This window comes from Ailuropoda melanoleuca, chromosome 3 (assembly GCF_002007445.2).
Source record: "Ailuropoda melanoleuca isolate Jingjing chromosome 3, ASM200744v2, whole genome shotgun sequence".
Classification (NCBI taxonomy): domain Eukaryota; kingdom Metazoa; phylum Chordata; class Mammalia; order Carnivora; family Ursidae; genus Ailuropoda; species Ailuropoda melanoleuca.
The window spans coordinates 54,290,897-54,312,415 of record NC_048220.1 but is presented as its reverse complement, the minus strand read 5'-3'; the positions used below and the strand labels follow the sequence as shown (position 1 = coordinate 54,312,415).

The 21,519-nt window shown below is 37.2% G+C and overlaps 1 protein-coding gene across 3 annotated transcripts in view; it reads left to right on the top strand.

The window, feature by feature from the left end:
* HOMER1 (homer scaffold protein 1) overlaps positions 1–21,519 on the top strand; it is a 126,072-nt gene that overhangs the window by 85,450 nt on the left and 19,103 nt on the right. For all 3 annotated transcript variants that reach the window (XM_034656428.1, XM_034656427.1, XM_011220972.3), the window contains 3 exons: positions 16,365–16,521; positions 20,462–20,572; positions 21,225–21,305. In XM_034656428.1, the coding sequence (XP_034512319.1) occupies positions 16,365–16,521; positions 20,462–20,572; positions 21,225–21,305 (349 nt within the window). The remainder of the gene's footprint in view (positions 1–16,364; positions 16,522–20,461; positions 20,573–21,224; positions 21,306–21,519) is intronic.

Here is a 21,519-nt window from a genome sequence, read left to right as displayed (position 1 = left end):
TTATATGTATAATCACCTGGATTAGAAATCATTTTACTAAAAGTTATATATGTAAAGTCACCATGGGCCACACACAGAAGCTATCAGTGGTCGAACTAAGCAATACCAGCTGTTTCTGGCAGTTATCCACATATAGGTTCATTTTAATACTCATTTGTTCACAATCTAGAATTTATTGAGCATGTCTGTGTGCCAGAACAAAGTGAGCAAGATTGTCCTTGCAGAGCTTTGTGAGGCAGAATATAGAAGCTGTATGGTAGTGATCCATGGGGTGCTATGGAAGCCACGAAGAGCCCCATCTCTCTCCATTGCAAGTAAAAACACTCTCTGATCTCAGATCTCAGTTCGCTTTACCCTCTTTTGGCATTTGAGTGTCAGGCACTGTGGATACATCACTGAACAAGAAAAAAGTCTCAGTTCTCGTGGTATTTAAACTTAAGTAGGAGAGTAAGAAAAATAATTACATAAATAACTGCATAATTACTGCTATGAAAAGTATCATGAAAGAAAAGATCAAAGAGAGAGGGAGAGGGTAGGTGGTGGTATGGCTGGATCAGAAGAAGAGGCCTCCTTGAGGACCGCATGTCTCTTACCCTTCCAGAGAAGAGAAGGTGCCCTAGGAGAGAGAGGAAGGAGCATCTGTTTTGGCCTTCAAGCACTGAGGTGTTTAGTGACCTCATCTGAGGTCATGGTAATGAGAGTAGAAAGAAATGGTAGAGAAAGACTGGGCTGGAAGAAATGAGAGAGTGGTTCACTTTGTAGCTTCAAGAGCAAAAGGATAGAAAGAAATCAAGATGATTCTAGTCCACTAGCTTGTAAGTCTTTTGACAACAATAGCCATGCTTATTCATCCTTGACATTGTTTGATAGAGTACTTGACACATAGGTGTGTGGTGAATATTTATTGAATCTGGTGACTGGTTAATAGTAGCTTATGTATTAGATTTTTTTTACAGTTAGGGTAGAAATTCCTTTGAGGATAAGAAAAATGTCATACACATCTATACCTCTCAAAATATTAGACCCATAAAAGGCAGTAAATACTGTTGATTTATCACTTTTTGCTTGAATTCTTCAGAAATTGTACGAACTGATAGCCTGGTTTAGTTATCCAATAATGATTAAAATGCCAGCATCACATGACTAAATAAATTAGAAATGCAAATCTTAATGTGTTGATAGAAAATGAACTAACACTTCTTTGATTATTTTACCTTTCTTTTCCAAATAATACCCAAGGGCCAAAATATACAAATTTTATTAAACTTATTTTATGGTTCTCAATTGCTAAACATTTTAAGGAAGAAGTAACTGTGACTGTGTCGTAAATCCAGAATATCATTTAGCACTGTCTATTCAGATCTCGGAGTATAGTGCTAAGTGGTATCAATATATAGAATCTAAAATAAGTTTTTCTTTCTTCTTGAATTTATTTGATCACTTTTACAAAAATGCACCTGAAAAAGTTAACGATACTCTCAGATCACCATTTTGAAGTTACTTGTTTAGTTACCACAAGTCATGTCAGTGTAATATAATTCTTGAAAAAACTCAACATAGAAGCCTAGTTTTCCAGATCTCTATTACACAGAGTATCTCCATAGTATTTTTTTTTCTGGTTTTGAGATATGATTGAGTACGACACTGTTTAAGGCGTGCAGTGTATTGACTTGATACACATATATTGCAACATGATTACCACGATAGCATTAGCTGACTTAACCTGTGTCATGTCCCATTATTACCATTTCTTTTTCATGGAGAGGACATTTTAAATGTACTTTCTTAGCAACTTTCAGTTGTAGAGTACAGTATTATTAACTGTATCTTTATGCCTTACACTAGATCCACAGAACTTATTCATCTAATTACTGCAAGTTTGTACTCGTTGACCAACATCTCAATCCCTTTTCCCCCAGCCTCTGATAACCACCATTCTCATCTGTGTCTATGTTTTTTTTTAGATTCCACTTACAAATGGTATCATAGATTATTTGTCTTTCTCTGTCTGACTTAATTCACTTATCAAAACACCCTCCACGTTCATCTGTGTTGTAGCAGACAGCATTTTCTTCTTTCTCATGGCTGAATAATATTCCACTGTTTATATATACCATGTCTTTGTCCATTCTTCCACTGATAGACACTTAGGTTGTGAGAAAAAAAATCACCAGTCATTACAAGCTCATAAATTGAGGCGGTTACATAAGGGGTTCATTAGTATGGGTGACATAATGGATATGATAAAAGCTCCTCTCAAGCTTGTCATATGTGGTTGTTTGAGGTGGTTTTCTGAAAGCTGTTAATAAACCAAGTAAACCTTACAAGCATATTTTGGTACTAAGAGCCTAGTTTTAGTAGAATGTGCATTCATTTGTAGAGAACAGCTTAGGTATTAACAGAAGGGTGTGAAGCAGTTCCACAGATACTCATATGTTATAAAATTATTTACTTTTCATGTAAATATAAGCAAAGCATGAGGTCATCCATCTCCATAATATAAACTCTTTGGTTTTGATTATTTTGTGACATGGATCTCAATTTTCATATCCTCAAAAAGACATATAGAGATCCTACTTTATTCCATCCTTGTGACCATTCTCTACTTTGAAATATGTTTTGCACATTTTGCCATGATGTCGAAGGCCTTTGGAGCGACAACTGAAATCTGTTTAATTCTCTATTTTACCGGACTATCCAAGGATATGAAACAACTTTGACATTTTCATTTCTGATTAGTATCATCTGATTATCACTGTTTTTTATTCATATTCTAAGCTTTTGAAAAGTAACCACTTAGTTTTCAGTGATCTCTGCATAGTATTAACACCTTTATATATGACCACCTAGAGGCACTTGAAGATTATTTCTAAGGTAATAGAGCAGAGGAATAGTGCATGTGAAAAAAGACTGTAGTTCAGTTGGAAAAATCTTAAGGCAGGAATCTTAATTCAAGTCCTAGCTCTTGCTGTTATATGGAAGACAGAAAGTCCCCCATGTGTTACAGCATTTGGATTTAATAATCTGGGTTATTTAATTCAGTTGCTTAAGCTTGGCATATATGAAGCCCAAATCAGTGATCTTGAATCATATGTGATGGCTTCACACAGAGAAAATTTTCAAAGTCACAGATTATGAAAGAGGATATTAGTTCAAGCGCAGCTAAGTTTATGGAATGGATATGCTCAAGTCTGTGACTGTTACTAGAAAAAAACACAAAGCAAATATCCTGCTGACAGAGATTTCAGTTGTATCTTCTTATAGCTCAAGTGGTGACTCCTGCTGAAATAATCTGGAGCTGAAGGACAGCCAGTCTTTATCACCATGGCCAGTAAAGTTGGTTCTCAGAGTTACAATAAACTTTTTCTTCCATGCAGGCTAATCAAGCAGGCTTTAGAGGGAAAACCAAAAAAGCCTCTGTTGAGAATAGCCAGTCAATAGTGGGTTAACCTGTTCTTAATTCTGAGTTATATTCTTGTACATACTTACATACCTATCACCATCTAACCCTCCTTAAAGTTCATTTGCCTAATACTTTTAATCTGGCCTTGTACAAATTATTTACATAGTTCGTGTATGCATTACCTAAATAAAGTTGGGTAATGGTGATCTGCTTCAACTAACACAGTAATGGTTGCAAGTAAAATTTTACTCATGCTATTACTCAAACAGTTGAGTAATTTGAAGTTTTATCTTTTGATCCTGGCCTTCTCTTTAAAAAAAAAATTTAAACCAGAATCCAAAAGTTCTCTGATTCTGAGTATCAGGTATTGAGTGGTTAATTAAATTATTGACCACATCTGGTTTTATAAAGAATGAATGTTTTTATGACAGGAAATTGGAAATAAAGATTTCCTTGTAAAATTATTCATATATTTCTACCCAGTTTTAGCTTTGGCAAAATCTCTGTTAATAGCATCTTTTTCATTCTGCCAGTACTGAAAGTGGTTTCTTTTGTTTTATTTATAATTTTTTCCCCCAGCAATACTAAATATTATGCTGAACAAGTTTTTGGATGGATTTTCCATTAACGACCCTCTTTACAAGGAAACAGACATCTTAGAAATCAAATTATGGATGGACAGATAAAAATATTCATTTCTGTCTTGAAGAAAGTATAATGATTATAATGCTAGTACCCTGTAAATAAAAGGACAGGCTTAAAAATAATTGATTGTACCCTTTGCAAAAGGTAGATGTGTATTCGTAAGGGTTGAGAGAAACATAATTCTTCACTTAGTATGTAAGGCTTTTTCCTTGAAGACATCTCCCCAGTAGAATAGTCTAACACCGTGTTCTGAATAAATTTCCAAAGAAAGTTTTTAGTGACTGATCAGTTTTTGTAAAAGGGAAACCAAAGCAAATATTAACTTGTACGAAAGTTAGTAGATACAAAATTCACAGTATCACCTTGAGTAAATTCTTTCTCACTTATAAACTAGCAGTAGGCCCACCAAATAGCTTTTTTACTCCCTTATATCCAGCACTCAACCCTCAATTCACACATGTAAGAAAGTATTATTTACATTAAAGTGTTTAAAATGCCTGTAAAGTACTTCAAGCCTTTCACAAGTCTCTTTGAGCAAGGAGTTGGTGTCCACATCTCCTACCTTAAAGAGAAAAGGCAGCTTTAAATCTTTAAAGGGAATCTCTTCAGAGATTTTAGAACATCGTGGATAGGGACTTGCAGCAAGAGTAAAAAGTGGCCATAATATTGGGACCCCTTGTGGCTCTTTCACCTTGTGTCTTCATCCTTTGGACAAGCTCCCGTGAGGCACTTGGCAGGAACCGCAGGAGTCTGTACGACAGGTGGGCAATGCACAGATGTTACAGGAGAGAGCCGTCTCCAGCGAGTGCTGCTGTGGCACGCGGATATGCTTCTGTTATGCCTGCAGCACGGTGATGGGAGCCGGGGGATTTCTAAGGGCCTCTTTTTAGTGGGGTTATAAGTCCCTCCATCTGAGTGAATAAAAATGGAGTAGAGCTAGACTTTGTGTGCCCTCCAAAATCAAATGGGAATTTTGCACTGATGTTTTACGAGGTAAACAATGTAGTCCAGATTGAGATTTCATCTTCCCGTCTTTCCTCGCATAATCAGAAATCAGCCTTACCACTTGATGAGAATCAGTTCTGTGTGTTTTCTCACTTTTCCATTAACTTGATAAATTTATTCTTTAAACCCTCAAAGGTTTAAACTTATTATAAATAAGACATCTATAGTACGTAAGAATGACGACAAAAATCACTGACTATGTGCCTGATGTGGTTTTGATTTAAATGACACTGATTAATAAGTTATTTACATCACTAGTCAAAAACATCTCCCTTAAAATATTTAATATTAAATCTTTTCGCTTTTTCATAGCTCACTGAGGAATCTTTCAAGATTCCTTATTGCATGTACATTCACACAAATATTTGCGTGTCTGTTACGTGCTCTCTTTAAGGGCACTTTTCTACAGGCTGTTTATCCCTCAGAATTACCCGATGAGGATAGTTAATATTAATCATAATTTTACAGACAAGGAAACTGAGGCCTAAAGAGTTTGGATAGTGTGCCCAAGGTCCCATAACTAGTGAGTGGCTAGAGGCACCATTTCAACCAAGTCAACAAACCCTTCAGCTTGTGCTTTTTTTTATTATTATTATTGAGATATAATTGATATGTAACATTGTATTAGTTGTAGGTGTACCTGAGCCTATATTTTTAACCACTCTTTCACAGTAGGTTCTTGTTTAATGTATACATTTAATGAAATTCTTTATTCAAAGCAATTTTATTTAAAGACTGATAAAGGCGTGGTTATACATTTTAAAGTAATTTGTTTCAGATTAGGTTTTTTGTTGTTGTTGTTTCAGATTAATTTTATAGCTTCCTAAGAAAAGTCACTGGTTTTTTTTTTTAACCACAGCTAAGTAAAATTCTATATTTTATCTGATTTCAGATGCCTTTGATGATAAGACATACCATTATTTTATATACTAACAGCAAAAAACATTGTCAATCAAACTGACTATAACAGCTCTTTCAGACTTAGACATCAGTATATCTAGAACACTTTTATACTCACGGGGTGTATCTAGAATGAGCGTCTTAAGGTGTTCCTATGCTTTCGTCATATTCAGAGTCCAGCTCTTCTGATTCCCTTTTTGACTATATGTCCACATATTTCAACCCAGTGTTCTCCTTTTGGGCCCTTAATAACATTGGAGATAAAGTGTTTCTTTAAAAACTCGGTCACTCTTGTCTCTGAAATTTTCTTCTAAGCCACTGTTTATTAAAAGCTTTAATGCATAAATTGCATTTCAGTTCTAAATACCATGTTTTCCAGAGTGTGATTTCCAGTTCCCTATGGGGACTGTTTTTAAAACTTAATCAGCAAACGTCTCTTCATCTGTTTACCAGTAGCCATCAGTTTCTATGTTGCATGTTAGTCAGGCATGCCAGGTTCTTTGCAAGGATGATGGGTTATAAGTCAGGAAGGAATCTGAGCTGGGAAGTAAGGTTTGGGGTTATCAAAGCATACATTGACAGCAGGGGTCAGAAGAGGCCGCATTTAAAAGCAGGTGCCAATAGAACTATAAGGATAAGAACAGTGAGAACATCTGATAAGAGGACCCCAAGGATAAGGAAACTAGTGAGTTGCCAAAATTACAGTAAGCTTTGAGGGAAACCTTGTGAAGCATTTAGGCACAGGGAGGTTTTCAGCTGTGTCTCATGGAATGATCCTTTGGTATACTAGAATATTTGCTTTGGCAGAACCTGAAATCCCTACTCATTGAAGTCTTTTTCACAACAAATAATGTTTGTAAACAATTCAGAGTTACCTATTTTCTTTCAAGAGATGTTTCTTTCCTTTAATGGGATAACTTGAATTATATTAAGAAACACAAATTTAGACCCTAAACTGAGGAAAGCATTAGTTTCTAAATGGAACTAGCTTGGGGCCAACAGGCCAACACGGGAGCACCTGGTTCAGAAAGTGGCGCACGTGTAGGGTAAGGTCCAGGTTGACGGATTCTGCGCTCACAGGTGTGCAGGAAGAGTAAGGAGACAAACTGCCAGGCTGTCCTTCGACAGGGTAGTGTTGGGAGTGCTTGAGTCCCTCTCTTACTTTCACAGTGAGGGAGTGACCTCACTACCAATACTAACAATCATGTCCAGAAGTAAGCCTATTGCAACCTATTTTAAAATCCCCTTTTAAAAGCTTATCTGGATATTTTTTTTTACAGCTCTACATAATTAGCTTGCATGGGGCTACCATTCTAGAGAGTGATGGTGGATCTGGGCCCTGGAGGCATGGGGGGGAGGCAACTTTTTAAAATTCTGTAACTGACCATTCACATCGAGGATTCATTTCATAGGTTAAATTAGTAAGTGCATTGCTCATGTGTTAGATTCTTACTTTGTTAGATTGTCTGTCTTTAGACAGTACTTTTTCTTCCAGACTTTACATAGCTAATTTAATGAAATTTACTACTTTTCAATAGAACTTTGACTTTAGTTAAAGGAAACTTGTAAAATTCCAGGTTAAAGAAACTTTCAAATGATGTCTTGGGAGTGTTTGGAACTCCCTCATCTGACTTGTAGATCTGAAGCCAACAGGAAACCGGCTGGTCCTTTTTGAAGGGAAACTTTACCAGTCACAAGAATAAAGAATTATTTTGCTCTTATTCCAGCAAACAGACATGAGATCATAGTGGTATTTCAATATCTCTTCTGACTCACTGGTGTCTCCAGCTAAACAATTTAGTGGTTTCTTTGTGAACAATTTACGTAATGTGAAACTATCAAAACTGTACCTGTAAAAAAAGGACCAAATTAGCAGCCAAAGTTAGAACCCTAACATTTTTTTTTAACAAGTATTCCTGAACTGTAAGATGCTAAATTAAAACATTGGTATCAGCATTAATCCCATGGTATTCATTATTGCTAAAAATCAGTCTAAAGGGGGAGGAATGGGCTATCTTAAAATTGTAAGAAAGGGACACTTTTTTCAAAATCGCAAAAGTATAAAAATATATATGAGGGCTGACCACATCTGAGATAACTCACAGGTAAAACTTCCTTCAGGATACTCTTTGGAATTCGTTGTAAACTGAAATTGTGTAGGGTATTCTAATATACTAGATGGTGAGGGGAATATACCAGAAGAGGTATAAAGAGAAAATAAGGCAGATTGACAAATAAAAAACATTTTATTTCCTAAATTATATTTCACACTTTGTTCTAGGTTATTAAAGGAACAGGTCATAAAGTAGAGGAAGCAAGAATGTTCTAAAAGATTCAAAGGTACCAACGAAGTTAAAATTTTGGTTGATACTGCAAAACAGCCTTAAAAACTATTTACTTTGGAACCAAGTATAAGAAAATTCAGAAACACAAGAACAGCATTGAACTGTTCTCTTCTTTAATACTTCAAGATGAGATTATTAAGTCTCAAATTGTTATGTTTATTGTCCTCTTGTGCAATATGCATAAATGTATTTGGTATACCATTTTCTTCAGCATTTACCTTTTTGTTTAAATGCAATCAGCAGGATTTTCGGGCTCTGCAGAGTAAAGAAGAAGGAGGTTAACAGGAGTCCCTCGGACAGTTGATCTGTGGCTAGATGTCATTACGTGGGGTGCTAGAGGCTCAAGACATGTTTAGGGAAATAAAGTAGACAAGTTTATAGTATACTGAGACACAGTACCTTCACCTTTTTTTTATCCTGTTCCAGAGGCATTGCTTAAATGTCTTCCTGCCCAAAACCAATTTTTTTTTAAAGATTTTTATTTATTTATTTGACAGAGCAAGTGAGCACAAGCGGGGGGAGTGGCAAGCAGAGGGAGAGGGAGAAGCAGGCTTTCCGCAGAGCAGGGAGCCCGATGTGAGGCTCGATCCCAGGACCCTGAGATCATGACCTGAGCCGAAGGTAGACGCTTAACCAATTGAGCCACCCCGGTGCCCCCAGAACCAATTTTTTTTTTTTTAAGATTTTTTAATTTATTTATGTGAGAGACAGCCAGCGAGAGAGGGAACACAGCAGGGGAGTGCGAGAGGAAGAAGCAGGCTCCCAGTGGAAGAGCCCGATGTGGGACTCGATCCCAGAACGCTGGGATCACGCCCTGAGCCGAAGGCAGATGCTTAACGACTGCGCTACCCAGGCGCCCCCCCCAGAACCAATTTTTAATTATGCCTTGTCTATGGCCCATTCCTTTCCTATGTGTTTCCCTGCCTCTATAATCCTGCCTCTCCTGTCTACTTCTTATCACCATCTACAGATGCCCACTAACCTCCTTCCTTTTTATATTTGACTCTTTTATTATGTGTTTCCTGCCCACCCAGTCTCTTCCCATGCCAACAAATACAGGCATGAATGGAGCAGCTTAGAGACCATTCTACCAGTTTAAGAAGACCTTTCCAGCTCTTAAAGTTTGTAATCCTACAGTCACAGAAAGTGTATTTATGAGTGTTTAGAAAGCCTTTTTTTTCTTTTGGTAATGTAATTTTTTAAACTGAAGTATAATTTATGTAGAGAGTAAAATTCATTCTTTCTACTGTACAGTTTTATACCATTTTGACATTTGTGTAGTTGTGTAGCTATCAACACAAAGTAAAGAAGAGTTCTGTTACCCGCCAAAATTCTCTCCTCCTCTTTGGTGTAGTAGACTTCTGTCCCTACCCCCCAGCCACTGGCAACCAAGGATCTCTTTTCTATCACTATAGTTTTGTCTTTTCTGTAATGTCATATAAATGGAAATCATACAATACGTAGCCTTTTTTTCCCTTTTTAAAACAGTTGTGGGGGTGCCTGTGTGCCTCAGTCAGTTAGGGGTCTGATTCTTGATTTCTGCTCAGGTCCTGATCTCAGGGTTGTGAGATCAAGCCCTGACGTTGGGCTCCTCCTGAGTGTGGAGCTGGCCTAAGATTCTCTCTCTCCTTCCTGTGCCCCTCCCACCCCCAGCTCACACATGCACTCTCTCTCTCAAGGGCACCTGGGTGGCTCAGGGCATGAACCCGGGGTCCTGGGATTGAGTCCTGCATCGGGCTCCCTGCTCAGCAGGGAGTCTGTTGCTCCCTCTTCTTTTCTGCCCCTCTCCCCACTTGTGCTTTTTCTCTCTCACCTCAAACAAAATCTTTTACAATTTTAAAAAAGGTGATAAAATATATATAGCATAAAATTTATCATAACCATTTTTACGTGTACAGTTCAGCAGTGTAATGTATATTCACATTGTTGCAAGAACCAATCTGTAGAATTCTTTTCATCTTGCAAAACTCAAACTGTACCAATTAAATAGCAACTCTCCATTCCTTTCTTCCCCCCAGCATCTGGCAACCACCTCTCTACTTTCTGTCTCCGGTAACATTTTAGTTGAAACTGTATAGTATTTGTCTTTTTGTGACTGGATTAGTTCACTTAGGATAATATCCTCAAGGTTCATCCATGCTAGAGCATGTATCAGCATTTTCTTCCGTTTTAAGGTTCAATAATATCCCATGGCATGTATATATCACATTTTATTGGACATTTGGGTTGCCACTGGACACTTGGATTGCTTCTATATTTTGACTGTTGTGAATAATACTATGAGCATTGTTTTGCAAATATCTTTTAGATACATACTGAGAANTCCACATCCTCACCAACATCTGTCATTTTCTGACTTGTTAATTTTAGCCATTCTGACTGGAGTGAGGTTGTGTCTCATTATGGTTTTGATTTGTATTTCCCTGATGCCGAGTGAGGTTGAGCATTTTTCCATGTGTCTGTTGGCCATTTTGCTGTCTTCTTTGGAGAGCTGTCTCTCCATGTCTTCTGTCTATTTTTGATTGGATTCTTTGTTCTTTGGGTGTTGAGTTTGATAAGTTCTTTATAGATTTTGGATCCTAGCTCTTTATCTGCTGTCTTTTGCAAGTATCTTCTCCCATTCTGTCGGTTGTCTTTTGGTCTTGTCAACTGTTTCCTTTGCTGTGCAAAAGCTTTATCTTGGTGAAGTCTCAGTAGTTCATTTTTGCCTTTGTTTCCCTTGCCTTTGGAAATGTGTCTGGCAAGAAGTTGCTGCAGCCGAGGTCGAAGAGGTTGCTGCCTGTTTTCTCCTCTAGTATTTTGATGGATTCCTGTCTCACATTTAGGTCTTTCATCCATTTTGAGTCTGTTTTTGTGTATGGTATAAGGAAATGGTCCAGTTTCATTCTTCTGCATTTGCCTGTCCAGTTTTACCAACACTATGTGTTGAAAAGACTGTCATGTGTTGAAGAGACTGTCTTTTTTCCATTGGCTATTCTTTCCTGCTTTGTGGAAGATTAGTTGACCATAGAGTTGAGGGTCCATTTCTGGATTCTCTATTCTGTTCCATTGAGCTAGGTGTCTGTTTTTGTACCAGTACCATACTGTCTTGATGAACAGCTTTGTAATAGAGCTTGAAGTCTGGGATTGTGATGCCACAAGTTTTGGGTTTCTTTTTCAACATTCCTTTAGCTATTTGGGGTCTTTTCTGGATTTTTTAGGATTATTTGTTCTAGCTCTGTGAAAAAAGCTGGTGGTATTTTGATAGGGATTACATTGAATGTGTAGATTGCCCTAGGTAGCATAGACATTTTAACAACATTTGTTCTTCCCGATCCATGAGCATGGAACGTTTTTCCATTTCTTTGTGTCTTCCTCAATTTCTTTCGTTGAGTGTTCTAAAGTTTTCAGAGTACAGATAATTTGCCTCTTTGGTTGAATTTATTCCTAAGTGTCTTATGGGTTTCTGTGCAATTGTAAATGGGGTCGACTCCTCAATTTCTCTTTCTTCTGTCTCACTGTGTGTGTATAGAAATTTAACTGATTTTTGTGTATCGATTTTATATCCTGCCACTTTGCTCAATTCCTGTATGAGTTCTGGCAGTTTTGGGGTGGAGTCTTTTGGGTTTTCCATTGTGCTTAAACTGGAAGGATAGGTGTTGTAACTAGAAAATACTAATTAGAAATGACCTGAATCTGTGAAAGGGGAGAATGCAGTCTTGTAGATTGATGTCGAATATAGAAAATTTGGGGCCAAAATTCATAGGAAGCAAAATGAAAATCTGGGAGGAAGAAACCCTCACAGGCAAGCCAGCTTGACTAGAACAGAAGATATCACCCATGTGCCTCAATCCAGGAAGATGAGGCAGATTGATACCACCTGGCAATTAACTCAGTTCTCCATGGATGCTGATTGAGTGTCCCCAAAATTTAACTCGATTCTTATACTAACTACCTGGAGGTAGCACCAGACTTCATGGGTTAAGGGCTCAGTCCCACAATAGTGTTTCCTCTTCAGATGCCAGTGTCAAGTCCAAGTTGTTTCTGACTGGTTATAAATTAGAGGTTCCCACAGACCCCTCCCTAGTTTGATTAATTTGCTAGAGTGGCTCACATAACTCAGGAAACTGGTTTTACTTACTAGATAATTGGTTTATTATAAAGGATATGAATGAACAGCCAGGTGAAATGATACGTAGGGCAAGACCGTGAAGGCAGAAGCTTTTTCTGTGGAGTTTGGGGCCTAGCACATGGATGCTTTCTGGGTCACCAACATGGAAGCTCTCAGAAACCCATTCTTATGGGTTTTTACGGAGGCTTCCAGGCTTGATTGATAAACTCACTGGCCATTGGTGACTGATTACAACTTCCAGCCCCTCTCCTCTCCCTGAAGGCCAGGGGGGTGGGACTGAAAGTTTTAACCCTTCAATGAAGGTTGGTTCTTCTGGAAAGCAGCCCCGACATCTTTAGAGGGGTTCTAAAACTCACCTCATTAACATAAACTCAATTGTAGGTGAAAGGGGCTTCTTTTGAATAACAAAACATCCATTTCACCTTTTTGACTCTAAAATGATTTCTGGAACTGAGGACAAAAGACCAAATGTAACAAAAGATGCCCCCAGGAGTTTGGTATTTGCATATATCAAGTGTTTAAATTAGTTCAGTAAGATTTTAATTGTCAGATTGAAGGGTCTGTTTAAATAAAACTCCTCTATGGGGAAATAAAATGGTAGGTGGTTTTAAAAAAATCTGTAATTAAGTTAGAACAGGTGCATGCTTTGCTCAGAAAACCTGAATTTGGAAAATCATTCCACAAAAGACAAAATAGAAAAGAATTTTCTTTTCAAGGATAGAAGTGGGTTGTTAAATTAATAGCTTTGCTTATTGTTTGATTTTGTCCTTGCATGTTTAGATGAAATTTTCTCACTTAATAAACCTTAGAAAATTTTTAAAAATTTTTTTGAAACTAATTTTAGGCTTATTGAAAAATTTAAAAACTGTAAAGAAACCCTCAGCCAGGTTCATTTACTGTTAACATGTTACATAATCATAATAATTATCAAGTTAATATTGATACAGTACTCCTAACTCCAGTGTAGGAGATTGTTTTCATCATTGACCCTTTCTTAGGAATCTGTCCATTTGCATTTAATTATTTCTTCTTCTTCTCCACCATTCTGTTTCTCAGTCTTGTCTTCTCTTGACACTTCGGAAGAGTACCAACCAGTTATTTTATAGAATGTCCTCAGTTTGGGTTTATGATGTATATCTCATGATATATTAGAATGAGGTTAGGCCTTTTTGGCAAGAGTACTGAAGAAATTATCTTGTGTCTTTCCCTATGCATTGTATCAGAGGGTTCATGTTGCTGATACGTCTTATTATTAGTGATGAGCTTTAGAAATCTTGATGATAGGAGCATGCTTTCTTTTATATAATTTATATTAAAATTGCTATTAAAAATATCAGTCCAGGGCGCCTGGCTGGCTCATTCAGTTAAGCGTCCAACTCTTGATTTCTACTCAGGTCATGAAATCAGTGTTGTGAAATCAAGCCCCATGCTGGGTGTGGAGCCTGCTTACAATTTTCTCTCTCCCTTTGCCCCTTCCCCTATCTCTCTCTCTCTCCACCCCCCTTTATTTTTATTTTAAGATTGTATTTATTTATTTGACAGAGACAGCCAGCGAGAGAGGGAGCACAAGCAGGAGGAGTGGGAGAGGAAGAAGCAGGCTCCCTGTGGACGAGCCCCATGCAGGGCTCCATCCCAGGACCTTGGGATCACGCCCTGAGCCAAAAGCAGATGCTTAATGACTGAGCCACCCAGGCACCCCTCTCCACCCACCTTTAAAAAAAAGAAAATAAAAGAAAAATCAGTCCATCAAAGCATTTGCTCTGTGATGCAGATAACCTACCAAAAACCAAAAGTGCAGATTAAGGAAAGCTGTCATCATCACTAGTTAATGGGATGGGGTTTGTAGAATTTCACTAAAGGGAGGAAACCATTCAATAATAAGAAAGAAAAGGGGCATCTGAGTGGCTCAGCAAGGTAAGCATTTGTCTCTTGATTTTGGCTCAGGTCATGATCTCAAGGTCCTACAATCTCGAGCCCCATGATCTCAAACCCCATGCCGGGCTCCCTGCTCACTCACTCTCCCTCCTATCCCCCAAAAGTGCAGATTAAGGAAAGCTGTCATCATCACTAGTTAATGGGATGGGGTTTGTAGAATTTCACTAAAAGGAGGAAACCGTTCAATAATAAGAAAGAAAAGGGGCATCTGAGTGGCTCAGCAAGTTAAGCATTTGTCTCTTGATTTTGGCTCAGGTCATGATCTCAAGCTCCTACAATCTCGAGCCCCATGATCTCAAACCCCATGCCGGGCTCCCTGCTCACTCTCTCCCTCCTATCCCCCCACCCTCGGTGTATGAGCACACTCGCTCTCTCAAATAAATCTTTTTTTTTTTTTTTTAANTTTTTTTTTTTTTTTTTTTTTAAGAAAAAACATCTTTTTCTTTCAAATGAGGCAATTCTTTCTTTATGGGACAGTTAACAAAGGAATTATCAAGAGAGTAATCTTCCCAATTAATAGAATTTTCTTTGTAAGAGAAAAATTGTCTTGGTTGAGGCAATTATCTTTGGATAACTTATTAAGTAGAACAGTAAGTGAGGAAATAGGTTATTGCTTTTATGGTTTTTTTGTTTTATATGTGACACAGAATTCTATCAGAAATTAAGTCATTGGGACCAATTTCTAGGTATAGCCTATCATAATACCTGAAATAAATTTATTGTGAGCAATTTTTTATTTGGGGCATTTCAAAATTATAAATAATGTGAAATAAATCAGTAACAGTTTCAGAAGAAATGCTGTATTACATGTCCCAAACCTTATTGACATTGCAGCATCCTCATGTGTTTCACAAAGGAATGAAATTGTGCTTCAGAGTTAGATGAACTTAAAAAAATAGAGTGCATTTGGTGCAGCCACTGTGGAAAACAGTATAGAGGTTACTCAGAAATCAAAAATAGAAATACCATATGATCCATTACTTTCACTTCTGGTTATTTACCCAAAGAAAATGAAAATACTAATTCTAAAAGATATAGGCACCATTTGGTTTATTGCAGCATTATTTACAATAGCCAAGATGAGGAAGCAGCCCGAGGTCCATCAACAGATGAATGGATAAAGAAGATGTGGTGTGTGTGTGTACACACACACACACACACACACACACACACACACACACACACACTGGAGTATTACTCAGGCATAAAAAAGAGTGAAATCTTACCATTTGCAAAAATACGGATGGGCCCAGTGGGTATTTTGCTATGTAAAATAGGTCAGATAGGGAAAGACAAAATACCATAGGATTTCAAGTACATGTGGAATCTAAAAAACTAAACAAACAGAAATAGACTCATAAGTACAGAGAGCCAACTGGTCTCTCTGGTTGCCAGAGAGAAGAGGAGTGAGGCAAAATAGGTGATTAAGGGGATTAAGAGGTGCAAACTTCTAGTTATAAAGTAAATAACAGGGATGAAAAGTACAGATGAGGAAATTCAGTGAATAATATGGTAATAACTTTGTATAGTGACACATGGTAACTGTACTTACCATGGTGAACATTTTATGATGTATATAATTATCAAATCACTATGTTATATACCTGAAACTAATATAGTGTTATATGTCAGCTATATTTTTATTCAAAATAAAAAAATTTTAAATAATACCCACCTTAAAAAAATACACAGTACGTTGTTAGGTTTTACTTATAGATATTTTTCAGGATGTAATGTTTATTCCTCAAAAGAGAATGGGTGGAACTCTTCTGTAGATACCTGTAACTGTCCTAATGAAGGTGGATGCTAGTCTACATTAAACCTGCTGCTCTGGTACTTTTTCCGTTTCTTCACTTGCTAGATTTTCTTCAGCAGGAACTTTTCAGTGAAGTGTTTGTTTTTATTCTTTTCAGATTATCTTTGAAACATTCATGGACTATAAAACTAATAGAACCGAGTCCTGCTGCACCTCCAAAGTGACAATATTCAGTGTCATTGATAGAATTTTCTTTTCTTTTAGTTCAGCAATCAGCAAACATTGGGAGGCTGAACTGGCTACCCTCAAAGGAAATAATGCCAAACTCACTGCGGCCCTGTTGGAGTCCACTGCCAATGTGAAACAATGGAAACAGCAGCTTGCTGCCTATCAGGAGGAAGCAGAACGTCTGCACAAGCGTGTAAGCTCAGAGCTGCTGCTGTCCATAGGGAGTGATGGCTAACACATTTCCCTGACCCGCAGAAACGTACACTCAGCACAAGGACATCTGGAGATAATCATTGCTTGTTAGAACTTACGTATAGATGGTAGTAAATGTGGGTTTATTTAATTAAGAAAAATATTTTTCTATACTGCCGCTTATTAACTGTGTGACCTTTGGTAAGTTATCCCTTTCTGTTCCGTATTCTCATGTATAAAATAGGAATAATACTATATAGTCTGTGGAATTCCTGTGAAAATGAATAGGGAAAATGAATTGACGTGTAGTTGCACCGAGCTAATGATAGATGCTTTTATTATTTTATTTTTATTGTTTTTTGAAGAAGGAACAACTTAAAAAATACAGGTGAGAAATTCGCTTATACAGGTTTCCCTCACTATTCAAAAGAAAAGCATTTCTGTGAAACCTTTCCTAAGCCAAAGTGGTATAAAGTGAAGAGTATCCCTGCGTTCCAGAAGTTCACTGTGTTTTTACAAAAGACCTACGTTAGTATCTGTTTTTGCTAACTGACAAATCTGAGGAGCATTTTTAGTTTTGCCAAAAAAAAAACGCTGTTACCATACTAATACAGGTCTTTTATAAAAGTGAAGTGGCATAATTCAATCTCTCATAAAGTAGGGAACACCTGTATTTGTAATTTCATACAGGAAAAGAAAATCAGAAATCCCAGCATAAAGAATATTAGAAGCCCAAACAATTACTTGTGAAGAATTTTTTTGTATTCACAGCATTTGCATTTACACAACAGAAGTAGATGCCACTAATTTCCTTTTTTAGGAAGGATGCCAAAGAAGTGAACTTCACAGACAGTAAGAAATGGGCTTACTACCAGAGCACAATTTGAGGAATGGAGTAGGATCAGGATGCGGTGGGAGTAATATAGAGATGAAATAGACACAGGGAGGGAGAGTAAGAAACCCGAGTAAATGTCATCCTATTGTGTGTATAAAGGTTAACTTATGAGGAGGAAGAAGGAAATTGTTGTTTAATGAGTATAGAATTTCCATTTTGCAAGATGAAAAAGTTCCTGGAGATCTTTTTCACAACAGTGTGCATTGCTTAACATTATTGAATTGTATGCTTAAAAATGGCTAAGATGATAAATTTTATTCTGTGTTCTTTACCACAGTAAAAAAAATTAATCCGTGACAGTTAACTCATGAGCCAATAAATATTCACTGAAGAACTGTCATATCCCCTTACTGTATAATCCCTGTCCTTAAGGAAATTTTGGTTTAAATTATGAATTGAATTTTAAAAATTAAAAAGTGAAATCTATTTATTCACATGTTTATAATTTTCAGTGCTCTTCTTTCCTTCTTGTAAGATTAGAATTTCCACCAGGTATCATTTCCCTGTAGCCTAACTTCCTTTGCAGTTTCAGCCAGAGGAGTGTAGGGGGCAGCTTTTTGTCTTCACTATAGGTTTTCCGATTTCTTCATGTGTCTAGTCATTTTCAGTTGTATGCTAGACATTTGAAATTAGATGATATTAGATTCTCTTATCTTTGAATGATGTTGATTTTTGTTTGAGCAAGCAATTAAATTTAATTACAGACTTCGTTGAAATTGTGGCATTGTGGACTTAGGCTTCATTAGAGTCCATTTATTTTAATTTTGCCCTTAACCCTATGGAGAATTTCCTGGTCCTGGGAAATCTTTATTTCTAAGGCATAATCCTTCTCGTGTTTCAATGGAAAGCTTGAAGTAATAACCCATGTCCTCTGATTTGGTAGGACTCCAACGTCAAACTGCTCTCTCTGTGGTGAGCACCATCACAGCTTAGCTCTTGCAGCTTTCCAGCTCTTCCCAGCCCCACCACGTTGGACTCTTCGGATTCTTTCCTGTGCATGTATAGTTCATGGGTCAGCCAAAGATTTGAAGGAAGTCTGTATGTTTATTTGGGGGCTTTCTTCATACAGTTCCTGCAATTTCTAGCTGGTTTGGCTGTTCTAAGGAGTCCCCAGATCCTCAGGCTTCTCAGGAAAATAAGACCACAGGTTTCTGCTTAAGTTCTAGTCAAGCAATGCAGCCAGGCTACAGAGTGCCTTCAAGCAAAAGGATGTGTATATGTGCATTTTACCCAATGTGATTGCTTTCTTTCTGTCTTTTGCCCTATTTGGTCACTTACCAGGGCATTCAAACAGTTGAATTTTACGTTTGGTCATGATTTGCAGTTGTTATCTGTGGAAAAGTTTTTCCAGTAAAAAGTTCTCCGTCAATATCAGAACTGGAACTCCTCTCCATAAGGAATTCATTATCTAATTGGACAAAACAAAACAAAAAAACGCCCTCCTATATATTGAGCAATAAGGAAATAATTTCTAAGATTTTGGATACAGTTGGTTTTGTGGGCCACAGGACAGGAGAGCCTAGAGGAATTAAGTAGATAGGAATGACTTTCTGGTGAAAGTATATGCTGAGCTGAGAGCTGAAGGTTTGCTAAGGTCTGAACAGCTTCCACAATGTAAGAGTGGACATACTAGTTAGGTCAGTGAGATGAGTGTAAGAGTGGTTTACTTATTTATTTTTTAAGATTTTATTTATTTATTTGACAGAGAAAGAGAGAGCCAGTGAGAGAGGGAACACAGGCAGGGGGAGTGGGAGGCTCCCAGTGGAGGAGCCTGATGTAAAATCCAGGACTCTGGGATCACGCCCTGAGCCAAAGGCAGACGCTTAACGACTGAGCCACCCAGGCGCCCCAAGAGTGGTTTATTCTTAAGATGAGGAGACTTGCCTATTTTTAGTTGGAAAAACCACATATTACATACTGTGGCTGTTTTGGGTGATGAAGATGGTTAAGTAGTTTAGGAGTAGTATATGCAAGACCTGCAGGTTTAGATTTGATATTGTAAAAAATGAGCCTTTGAAAGGCTTGGAATAGAGGGGTTTCACAATGATAGATGAATGTTAGTTTATGGGAGAGGTAAAAATAGGCAAAAATTATAATTATGTCCTCTGGCGGGCCATTGCTGTTGTCTAGGCATGGATGATAAGGGTCTGCACAAGGCTATTAGTACATGAATAGAAAGGAAGAAAGTGTTAAGAGACTTAGAGTAACATTTATGGAGGTTAAATAGTTATTTGGAAAATGTGAAGGAGAAGGATTTGCTGTTTCCTTAATAGTCTAGAATTTAATGCATTCTAGTCAGCCAAAATGTATGAAATGCTAATGTGTGTAAAGAGCTGTGATGGGGTGTGCGTGTATGTTTTTATGTTGACTTCTATTTTGACTGTTGGATCCAACAATGTTGTTGGATGGTTTAACTTTTAGGGACAGTGCCCTTCTCTCTTCTCTCAGAGAATACCAAGTGCTCATTAAAAGTTCTGTAGCTCTTTGGACCCTTAGTACATTCTTATTGACTAAAGAATGTTATTTTTTGCTACAGAGACACTCTTGATGTGAAGTCATTCTAGTATCGAATGATTAAAGTTGTATTTTAAGCATATCTTTTCTTCCAGATTCTCTTACGTTTTGGAAATGTATTTGAAAAATTTCTCACTTCTGCAAGGCCACTTTCCAGAAGCCATGTTTAATTTGAAAGATACAGATGGAAGGCAGATGGCTATATCTGATTTTGAATATGTTTTCATAAGAAATTTTTAAAGAAGCCTTTCATTATAGGGGTTCTCAACTGTCATTAAGCAATTAAGCTTTCCTAACTTTTTCCATGACCAAGTCATATAAATAATTATACCCCTAGTCTTTTTTCATTGTCCTAAATTTGTGTCCTTAAGGAATTTATTCATTCTACCTTAAGTGTCTTAATATTTCTCAAAATTGATTTTCATATGTTGTTTAAAAGTCATGATTTACTTATCAGGAGCTTAGTGTGTTCTCAGCAAGAAATCTTTTGAGATAATCATATAGCTTAACCTGTGTTCTCATTTCATTTTAGGTGACCGAGCTTGAATGTGTTAGTAGCCAAGCAAATGCAGTGCATACCCATAAGACAGAATTAAATCAAACAATACAAGAACTAGAAGAGACGCTGAAAGTGAAGGAAGAGGTATTGCTACTTTTCACTCATCTGTAGTCTAGGTAACACGTGTCCAAAATATTTGAGTCTCGGTCAGATTTACTTTGGAATAAAATAAGGTTTACTTTATGGAATAAAGTAAGGTTGCGGGATGCTTTTTGGGGAGGAAGATGAAAATTTTTTTGGTTGATATGTTCATATTTGTTCCTATTTTCTCCATCCTTGTTTCTGCTGTTAGGAACTGTGGTGAGGCAGTCAGACTGAGATACTGCCTCTTGCCTTCTGTATGAGAGTTGCATTCATAAAATCAACAGAAAACTGTGAGAGGTTAAATGAATTTTACAAGCTATTGCTTTCTCTGGTTTCCAGTCATAAGATTTAATATCCCATGAAAGAATTATATCCACAAAGCTTGACGCAGCCTTGAAATGTTCTGATTGTTGTTTCTAAGCAGTGCTGTACCAAGTGCTGTGACTCAAGCAGACTTGTTGCTTAAGATTATCGTGTATTAGACAACATACCCATAAAGACAAATTCGCCCTTCCAAAAATCAGCATAAAGGAAGGTTTTTAAATATTCTTTTCTAAGGAGTAGGACAATAATTTCAGGGAGAAATAAGACTTTCTCTTTCCTTGATTCAGTTTAAATATTGTTGCTAAAGACATTGCTCTACTTTTTCTAGGAAATAGAAAGATTAAAACAAGAAATTGATAATGCCAGAGAACTACAAGAACAGAGGGACTCTTTGACTCAGAAACTACAGGTGAGCTATAATAACATTTTGATTCATTTCTGCGTAGAGACAAGCATCAGTCCTTCTTTCCCATAGTAATGACTGAAACTTCATTTTGTGGGTTCTCAGTCATTTTTCCAGGACTTCTGATTCATGACTAATCTTTGATTTTTCAAAATTTATGTGATAACTTCACCTAGATAGCATTAGGATCATCATAGATGGTCATTTATAAATTGCCTTT